Source organism: Diorhabda carinulata, chromosome 12, assembly GCF_026250575.1.
Source record: "Diorhabda carinulata isolate Delta chromosome 12, icDioCari1.1, whole genome shotgun sequence".
Lineage (NCBI taxonomy): Eukaryota > Metazoa > Arthropoda > Insecta > Coleoptera > Chrysomelidae > Diorhabda > Diorhabda carinulata.
In genome coordinates this window covers 667,267-678,480 of record NC_079471.1, presented here as the reverse complement: position 1 = coordinate 678,480, position 11,214 = coordinate 667,267, and the positions used below count along the sequence as shown (strand labels likewise).

At 30.2% G+C, this 11,214-nt stretch overlaps 1 protein-coding gene across 1 annotated transcript in view; it reads left to right on the top strand.

Moving 5' to 3' along the window:
• The window catches only part of LOC130900046 (FERM and PDZ domain-containing protein 4), a 33,113-nt gene extending 22,294 nt beyond the window's left edge, over window positions 1-10,819 (top strand). Inside the window, exons 10-14 of the mRNA XM_057810366.1 lie at window positions 232-581; window positions 3,179-3,459; window positions 3,529-4,215; window positions 6,682-7,010; window positions 7,346-10,819. Of these exons, the coding sequence (XP_057666349.1) occupies window positions 232-581; window positions 3,179-3,459; window positions 3,529-4,215; window positions 6,682-7,010; window positions 7,346-7,708 (2,010 nt within the window). The 3' untranslated portion in view covers window positions 7,709-10,819. The remainder of the gene's footprint in view (window positions 1-231; window positions 582-3,178; window positions 3,460-3,528; window positions 4,216-6,681; window positions 7,011-7,345) is intronic.
• Window positions 10,820-11,214: the final 395 nt, after the last annotated feature.

Sequence of the window (11,214 nt, the reverse complement as noted above, 5' to 3'; positions counted from 1 at the left end):
CATCTAAAAACTATTTTTAACTTCATAAAACTTGAAAATAGAAAATTAAAACGTTGATATTTTTCTAAAACGCATCAAAAATGAAATTTTGACGTGAATTTTGATACATTTGGTCCTTAAGAGTAATCTACGCTGATAGTAGATCGTTGCCTTGCAGTCAAATGGTCGCGGGTTCGATTCCAACTCTCGTTTTTATCCCGTTTCTTTCAAAATTTCCGATGTGTTTTGCAGATTTTACGCAGGGTCGAAGAAATGCAGCAGCTAGTCGAATATTCCCAACAATATTTGACCGAACAAGAGAATTTGGAAAGACTCAACTCGTTGGCCGAATGGCAGGAGACTAGCGTCGATATAGACAGCGATAACGACGAACCGGGAAAATTGAAACACAGCGATTCGCTTTTACTTTTGAATAAAGGACACGCCGAAGGGGAAAGGAGGCATTCGTTCACCAGTGCCGCGATCGAGCTACTCAGACAGGATACCGCGTGTTCCGAGAGCGATAACGATTCCATTTACACGCCGAGCAATTCGCCGAAACACAAATTTTTGCCGAACAATTTGGATAATAAGATAAATAGGTAAGCGGTTGCGAAAAAAGCGAATTAATTACAAAAAAAAATCGTCGAATGTCGTTGACAACGAATTAAATCGACGGAAGGACATAGAAATTTGTTTTTGAATAGTTGGAAACTTCCATGGGGCGGTAAAAACAAAATTTTTAAAAGGCGGTAACTTTTAGAGGTGTAAAATTTTTTTTAACGCGTCAACTGCCGTATCAAAGTTAATGCATCCGGTCAGTGCATCACCCTGTATTATTGTTATTGTTTAGATTGCTATTCCATACGGGATTTTTCGAAATTTTAGTCGGAAATTCGAAATTGAGTAATTTTTCGAAATTCATAACGTCAATATCCGAATTAATACGACTTTAGTACAACACCCTGTATTATTTTTTATGACTTTTGTGTTGATATCATCATTAAATTTGTATTCGAATTAGTTTTTAATATTGAAAATTTCAAAATTCCGCGAATGGGAAGTTTATACAGAAAAAAATAAAAATTTAAATTTCTAAAATCATTAAAAAATCGTAAAAACTTTTTTTTTTTCAATATTTTGATATTGTTTTACAGTGATAAATCCAAAATTATAGAAGATAATGAGTTTTTTTCGAAATTAAACACGTCAACTGCCATATAAGTATTGATACACATATTTAGGTTTTACTACAACACCCTGTATAGTTTTACTATCATCGGAAAGCATTAAAACTTTTTTTTTTCAATGGTTTGAAACGTCTATACAGTTAAAAATCCAAAATTATGAAAAAAAATTATTTTTTTTTCAAAATTAAACACGTTAACTGCCGTATCAAAACCGATACACATAGATTAGTTTTAGTACAACACCCTGTATTATATTTTATGATTTTTGTGTTGATATCATCATTAAATTTGTATTCGAATTAGTTTTTAATATTGAAAATTTCAAAATTCCGCGAATGGGAAGTTTATACATAAAAAAAATAAAAATTTAAATTTCTAAAATCATTAAAAAATCGTAAAAACTTTTTTTTTTCAATATTTTGATATTGCCTTACAGTGATAAATCCAAAATTATAGAAGATAATGAGTTTTTTTCGAAATTAAACACGTCAACTGCCATATAAGTATTGATACACATATTTAGGTTTTAATACAACACCCTGTATAGTTTTACTATCATTGGAAGGCATTAAAACTTTTTTTTTCAATGGTTTGAAACGTCTATACAGTTAAAAATCCAAAATTATGAAAAATATTATTTTTTTTGCAAAATTAAACACGTTAACTGCCGTATCAAAACCGATACACATAGATTAGTTTTAGTACAACACCCTGTATTATATTTTATGATTTTTGTGTTGATATCATTATTAAATTTGTATTCGAATTAGTTTTTAATATTGAAAATTTCAAAATTCCGCGAATGGGAAGTTTATACAGAAAAAAATAAATATTTAAATTTCTAAAATCATTAAAAAATCGTAAAAACTTTTTTTTTTCAATATTTTGATATTGCCTTACAGTGATAAATCCAAAATTATAGAAGATAATGAGGTTTTTTCGAAATTAAACACGTCAACTGCCATATAAGTATTGATACATATATTTAGGTTTTAATACAACACCCTGTATAGTTTTACTATCATTGGAAGGCATTAAAACTTTTTTTTTCAATGGTTTGAAACGTCTATACAGTTAAAAATCCAAAATTATGAAAAAAAATTATTTTTTTTTCAAAATTAAACACGTTAACTGCCGTATCAAAACCGATACACATAGATTAGTTTTAGTACAACACCCTGTATCATTTTTTATGAATTTTCTATGGATATAGTTTAATTTAATTGAATATGTGTACCAAAATTTTCAAAGCAGTATAATTCAAAGAAACGAAAATATTAATTTGGGAAACTGAAAAACCTTCTTTTCGAAATAGTTTAAAACTTCCATGCACTGATTTATCAAAAATTTTCAAAAAGTAACCTCATTCAATAGCAATCAAAATTTATTTCCAAATTTAACACGTCAACTGACGTATGAAACATAAGCTGTGTTTGATTCCTCACCCTGTATATATATTTCATAGAAAACGTCATTATTTCCGAATACAGGGTAGTTCAAAAATATTGTTGCTACAAAACGCAACTTTTATATGGTAAATTAAGTAAAAAATTCGCAATTATTGATTTTACCTTCAAATACGGGAGATTTCAAAAATAGTACAGTGAAAATTGGCGAATATCAAATTTTTTTAAAACAAAATCGTATTTGATAAGTATATTTAATTTGAATTGAATAAATGTTTCAAATAAGCAAAAAAAATCAACTTCCATTCGGTAATAAATAAAAATTAACACGTTAACTGACGTATAAAGACTGAATCAAATATATTAAGTTTGATTACCCGTCCTGTATAATTTTTTATAGAAAATTTAGTGAAGAATCAACAAGATTATTATTTCCGAATACAGGGTAGCTCAAAAATTAACGAGATATATTTTTTTATTTCAAAACGTATCGGGACGGAATTTTTAATGAAAATTTCAGGAAAAAAATTACCGCTGCTTCCGTATACGAGGGGTTTTAAAAATAATTTGAAAATAATGTTATTATTCCATTCTAATTTTCAGAGTAAGTTTTGGTCTACGTAGTCCTGACGGTCATACCGAAAAAGAACAAGACCTACAAGCTTATCTTCAGTATCTTCGGGACGTTAAAAGAAACGACGAAAACGTTTCTAGCGAAGATATGGAATCGATTAACGATATTTACATATTCGATCCCGATATTATCGATTTAACTTTAATCCCTCCTCCAAGTACACCAGACGAACTGGATTGTGCCTTACCGACACCAATCAATCTCCCCCCGCGTTCTTTCGCCGATTCCATCGATAAATTAAATAAATTAGGTAAATATACCGGGTATTTTAATTTGCTTTACCGATTTTTTTTTTTCATTTTTTTTTTTTTTTTCGTAGGTATTTTAGAAGACGAAAATCAAGACCTCGAAGACTTCTTAGCTAGCGTCACAGTACCGCCGCCCACTCAAAAAGTAACCCCTTCAGTCGAACTCACCCCCGAAGAAATTATGTCGTACATAATCCCCCCGCCGCCGGTCCAAAACGCCACCGACGATTCGACGCAAATTAAAAACGAATCGAAAGTAATCGAATACGCGACTTTCGATAGAAAGGGGCCTTTTTCGTGCTGCGCGAAACCGAAGACTGAAAAACATTTGAAAATTGACGAAAATATCCAACCTTTGCCGCGTAGGAGTTCGGACGAAAAACCGCCGGACAGACCGCCGAAACCTATAACGCCGGAAAGGCAAAGATCCCATTCGTTGACGACAAACATTTCGAGAAATACCGAGCATCCACCGCCGAAATTACCTCCCAGAGGAGACGGTAATCACCAAGCGCCGGTGCATTTGTTTCTACCGCCGAAGAAACCGCCCCTGCCGCCGGTACCTTCGTTGGAAGTGCTCAGGCAGAAGAAAAACGCGCAACACGCGAAAAACGGCGCGGAAACGCGAACGGCTAGTATAGGATCACCTTTATTCCAGCGCAGCAGGAACGTTTCCAACGATTTGGACGTTACTTCGACGGAGAATACCGGTACTAAACATACTACCGCTATCAGTACCCCGACATCACCTAATATGGGTAAATCTATTACTGCAAGTTTCAGAAAATCTATGCACTTTTGATAGCACAACAGTTCGAACTATTTTTACAAAAAATACTATAATTTACCTTCGTTTCAATTTTTTTCTATCGTTTATTGTGATTTTTCGAACGCTGTCCGCAAGAAATCAAATCAAAAACGTCTAATTATTTCACAGGTATGTTAATTCGCAGTGGTACAGTTTCTTTTATCGTTTTTGGCGTGTGGATCCGTCTACAAAAATCCATTTAACACCATATTACAGTGTATGAACGGACTATATTTCATTTAAAACCAACATACCGCAAAGTATGAACGGACTATGTGGAATATCCAATATAATTTAAATGGTTTTGGTTCGAAATATTTGATTTTTTTCGAAAAGAACTTGATTTTTGGAGTTAAATCACATTATATGAACGGACTATAATATACATTCAATATTTGAGTGAACGAAATTAGGAATTTATTAATAATTCAATTTTTTTCATCGTTTTGCAATGTACGAATGGACTATATTAGATATCCAATGAAATTTAATCCATTTTGGATCAGTATTTTAAATTTATTCGTCAAGTACAAGCTGTAAAAATATTTTCCTATTATACCGGACTATATTTCATGTAAAATCACATTAAAACTGTTTTCCATCATATCACAAAGTATGAACGGACTATATGGAATATTCAATAAAATTTGAATGATTTTGGTTCAAAATATGATTTTTTCGAAAATAATTTGGTTTTTTGGCGTTAAATCACATAATATGAACGGACTATAATGAACATATAATAGGTATAATATAACAATTCGATATTGAGGTTCGAAATTCCGAATTTATTCATAAATACACTTTATTTCATAATATTGTAGTGTATGAACGGACTATACTGGATATCAAACTTAATTTAACTCATTTTGGGTACCAATTTACAATTTTTGCATGAAATCAAACTTCAAAATTATTTTTTATCACATAAATGTGTATGAATGGACCGTACGAAAGGACTATACAGGATATTCAATTTTAAGTTAGTCATTATAGAACGAAATTTTCAATATTTTCGTAAAAAAAACAGCTTCAAAAATATTTTTATCATCATATCACATTGTATGAAAGGACTGTAACTTATTAAAATTCCAAATTTTTCCCATGAAATCAGTTGTTATCGCCAAAAACGGTAAAATATACTCATAGTGCAATAAAGTAGATGAAGAAAACATTTTACTTAGTTTAGATACGAGTAGATGTAGGTTTGGAATAGTTTTAGAAATTTGAGTAAGTCTATGTCTAAAGCATCTTCAGAGACCAAATTTTCATTATAGAGACACGCATAGTTTACAATTGCATATAGTTTACATGTGAAAAATATAATTTTTTCTTAATCTGTATTGATTTCAAATCAAAATTATTTATTTTCTTTTTACTAAACTTCCACGTCAACTCAACATTACTATCATAAACTGCTATCCGTCAACGGCCATATTTGCTACGGAACACACAAGGTACATTCCAATATCCACGCCTACGATCATCGAAAAAAACATTTCACAACGTTGTACACGTGGAACGCACATGTTGCACGCTGCAGACTATCAATATGGCAGCGAAGTAAAAACGTACAGTTTGGAATACATACTACACTTTAACTTTTAAATAAAACAAAACGTAGTAGGTTAAGAAATAAAGGGTAACTCTAGAAATTCCCGTGGCATTAATAAACTTCAGTGTAACTGATAATAAATAGAAAACGAAAAACAAATGACGTGAATGGAAGTTCACTTCAAAAGAACTAACGAAAATCTGAATTTCTGGACTCTCAAAATAATATATCAAAAAAATATATTAATCTCACAATTAATAGGTACGAAAATGTGTTTTTGCGTAAAAAAAATCATAATCTTACCTTTCGTGTGAGGATAAAATCATTTTCAATTCACTTGTATTGTGGAATGATTCGATTTACAACTAAACATCATCTAGCTTTTATTCGTGGGCTGCTATATCCATTTTTCTTGAAAATTAACACTATCACAAATAATTTTCACTAAAAACACTTCTAACTATATTTTTACACAATTTTTATCACAACACGAAAATAATCACGAAAATCACTTGAAAACTAACAGTAATGCACTGAATATACATTCTTTATATCATTAAAAATATAATTATTCGTTAATTACTTTAAAATGTCCTTAATTCTTTGAAATAAAAAACTAAATAACCGAATTCAATCAATACGATCGATAAACTACGAAAACACCAGACAAAATGGCGAATAGTCGAGATCGGTCGTTAGAAACCGTAACATAAGTTACAACGTTGTCAAATTTCATAGCAAATTAAATATTCGTTTTATAGAAAACTAGATTCTGATGAATGTGTACTGTTGTGCTTATAAAAAGTAGCTAGTTTTATTAGATAAATATTAAAAAAAATCCATTATTTTAATCGATTTTAGGACGAGCGGCTCACTTAAAACTAGTACCTATCCCGTTAGATTCTCCTGATAATTCGAAATATAATTTCGAAGAACACAACGTTTCTGGTTCACTTAACCATCCTCAAGCTACTACCGACGACCGACTCAAGTGTAGTTTCAAAAGTAACGAACAAAATAACGGAAGTTGCGGTAAAATTAACGGATGTACCTCTAATAGGGAAAATCTACTGCAGAAAACTGATACGGCAATGGGTAACTTATTAATAAGGTTGGATCAAGTAGCTGCTCAATGTACCGCTGCGCAATTACACGGAGGCGGCAAATTAATTAGCGAAGAAAAATTTCAAGTAAGAAAAAAATATATTTTTTCATGAAACTACCGTTATTTAAAATCATTTTCTATTCTATTATTCATTTTGCTAAACATTTCCGATAAATTTTTGTGAACGATTGACGAGCTTAAATTTAGGTAAAAATAAAAATTAGTGGCAACGGCGCGAGATCCGCCTACTGGAATTCAATGGCGCCAACAGTAGTTGTTCCCGCCATAAGTAAAAAACATTTAAATCAGCTGATTCACTACAACACAATATTTAGATATACTTAAATCGTTTATTCCTGTTTCCAACATTATGTCTAACAATTTTTGACGAGGAATTGTTTCTTTTTAATCATATTATAGGTAGCTAAAGAGGAGTTAACGTCCCAATCGTTGCAATTGGTCACGTCGAGTAAAATGTTGGTTATAGCGATGTCGGATCCTAGTCTTCCAGACCTTCCCGAAAATCTAGCGATTTGTCTAACGATATTACGCAGATTAACAGAACTGTGTCAAGATTTAACTAATCACACAACTGCGCCTTTACAAACTAGAAATCTGATAATGAAAGTCCACGATGTTACTTCAGCTTTTCGTACACTTCTCAATTCTGATATCGATAGAAGTTCCCAGAAAACCATAGAAGACCATTTAGCCGCGCAAGCTGAAACGCTCGCTAACGTTTTAGCGACCCTGTTGAGGAGTTTGAGGGTGTTTTCGCCTTGAATCGTAATAAATTTTATAGGTTGTTAGGTAGGTAACGAGTTTACGTATTTTTTGAGCGTTTTTCTTTTTTGAATTAATACGAGATACTCGTTTTACGATATTGAAATGATTATCTCGTACATATTATAGTTACGGTGACGGGATCATATATAAAGCAAGTTACGATGTTTTCGTTGTTGATTATTACAAAATGGCGGACGAGACTGATTTAGTTTTATTTAATATAACGTCCGTTAAAATTGATGCAATTTTTTTCTCTAATTAATGTTATACTATGATTCATAACTCGAATCAATGAAAAATACGAGGTGAGATCGAAAATTAATTGACATTAAATCTCCTAAATGAATTTTTATTATCGTAAATTTAATACTGAGTGAAGTTGATGCATATCTTAACGACGTTGCCAGATTGTGAAAATAATATATATATTGAGGAAATTGTTTTATCAGTTCGGAAAAAAAAATCTAATCGATATTCGTTAATAATAATAATTTTACCTAATTATTACCATAAATACGTACAAGATTACTACAAAAAGATCATTTCTCATGAAGAAAACTATTTCAATAAAATTCAGTTATTTTCAAGTTCTTTTCCACCAAAAACTGATAAAAAAGTTGAAAAAATGCTTTAAATAAATAGTAGAAACACTTCTTGTCGTAGAACTAACCTCACTTTCTTTCCCTTGTCCTTCCAAGTCACCGGATTTAACTCTGGGTGATTTTTATAAAACGAAAATATAATTTTCGGTGAATTTGAAATGCTGTCGATCCTACCGACTGCGCCAATTACAATATTCGAGTTTTTTTTCAAAAATATTGAATTGTGACATGGAATGTCAAAATTTCCATCAGAAAAAAGCAGAAGAAAAATCACTTTCTTCCCATGGTCTTGTAGATCATCGATCTATTTGCGTTTTAGTTACAATATACGTCAAATATATCGCACTGTCACTCAAAACTTTGTATCACTGCTAACTTCACACTACTCCACATGTATTTTCGGATAAATCGTTTTTTGAAATTGATTCTTTTGTAGTAACCCCGTAGTAATCTAGTCAGAAGATCAGTGAGTATAAGAGCAGTACAATTTTTTTTCGAAGTTACCAATATTTTGATAGAATAATACTAAAAGTATAGGAACTAAATACAATAAATTTCTTCTTCTTTTTTAATCGTTAATAATACCTGGTAAATAGATAAACTTTAACAAATAGTTTTTATCATGTAAATATTTGTTTCGTTTTAACTGTTATTATTGATAAATAATAAATATACGGGGTGATTTATGAAAGCTAGCTTCGATTTAGTGTTACATTATGTCAAATGTTTGTTTCGTAAAATTTCATGTGTCATTTTATATCCCCCACCAAAAATTCAAACTTAAAAGTTCACGTCTCAAACGTCAGTTCAAACCACAGATATCGAGTTTTACACTTTCTATAGATGGCGTTTACCAATTAAATTGCGCCTTTGTTCGACTTACAGCGTCGTTGCCGATTTTATTTTCTACCATTATCATTTGTATTTTCTTTTAAATGAAATTCACTATTCGACATTTTATTATTGATTTTGAATTAAAAAAAAAAACTCATTTTGGTAATATTATTTATTTAAATTCACAATATAATCGATATTAAAACTTGAAAATGAATATTAATCTAAGAAAATAACATGGCAACGTCGCAATTGTAGTACACAATATTGAGAACGAGTTCAGTGCACGGCGCGGTAATTCATAGAACACTTGATTGTTTACATCACCACTCCATTCACAACGTTGCCAAGCATCTAAAAAATCTATCATTATACTACTCACACAGATTTTTTTGTTAAAAATATGTTTTTCTTACCTTTTATGAATCACCTTGTACTTCAATTGTTAATTTTATCGTTCGAATTTGTTGATATTGAGTAACCTCATCTTTAGATAGGCATTTATGTAGTCATAGTCATAGTTTTTATATACACCAAAAAAAGTTTTTAATCTTATTGATTGGTTATTTATTTTTTAATTTTGATTATAGTTATATATAATAATAATGTTTACACGTTTTTATATTTTAAAATACCCATTCATTAAAACCAAATATTTTATATTAGTTTTATTAACATATAAATATATATATACAGGGTGTTTCGTTAACAACTTTTCCAAAACAATAACCAAATATATAAATCTTCTAAATGTTAATGAATATATGTTATAGAAAGAGTTGATGACGTACGTTTTTTATTATCAAAATAAAAACTGTTAATCATTGTTACTAATACTCTGTACACATTTTCTTTACGTGAAACAGTGAATTTTTTTCACACATATTGTATATTAGTTCCATTTTTTTCTTCTTCTAAATATATATATATATATTTAATTTTTCGAAACACCCTCGTATATTCACTGTTTCACGTAAATCTTATAATGTGTCTTAGAAAACTTCGGAATTGTATGATTTGTGACAGTCTAACATATCTAATAAATGTAATAAACTCAATATTAAACAATATTTGTTTTTATTTCGATTCCTACCAATTTTTCATTACTACTCGCCCCTGTAGACGCCTCACTGACCAATGTTGCCAAACTGAATGTTTTTGTTACATTAAAAAAATGGTTAATTTTGGGTCTTTTATTGCCAATATCTATGACTCATACTGTAGAACGATTTTATAGAACAGTCAAATTAGACGTACTAAAATTTTTAAATATCTAAGAGATTCACTATTAATTTATAACAAAAAATAAATTCTAACAAAAATTATTTAATCTTTTATAAATTCACAAAAAAATTTTTTTCTTTACTCACTCTAAAATTTATTTGTGCATTATTTCCTTCTCGAACATGTTTTTATAATTTGACTGGATTATTTCTAAAAGGGTTCGATGCTGAATGAAACGTTGCCAGCGTTTATAAATTACAATCAACTTTATACGATTAATGTTTACTTTAAAAAATTAAAAGCGGTGCAATATGGATTGGTTAACTACTAGATGAAGAATTTTGAACTAGGACGTTAGTACTTTTAATTTCCAATTAAATTATTCATTTATAATTTCGAATAGACAACTAATTTCACACGGAACAATCAAAGTGTGTATTTGGCAACGTTGATTCAGTGGTGCGTGTCATTTACATGTATCCCTACGCCATTCGCAACAAAAATTAGTTCCACTTTAGAAAACTCATTACCTCCTGTATATTTATTATAGTGCGTAACTATTTACATCGATACAGAGAATATCATCCTTACTTCAAACTATGAAAAATTCTTATTAATATTTTTACATTTTACTAATAAAATTGATAGTTGTATAGTTTTAGGTTATCTTCATACAATTTTACTATGACACAAACATTTTTAATTAAATTTCAAAATTATAATTACACTTACCTACTTTTGTATCTAAAGAGAAATGTTTTTTCTTTGGTGTCTATACGTAATTTTAAAATTTAAATACAATGGAAAGGGCAAAGTTTCGAAACAATACTTCAAACTTTGCCA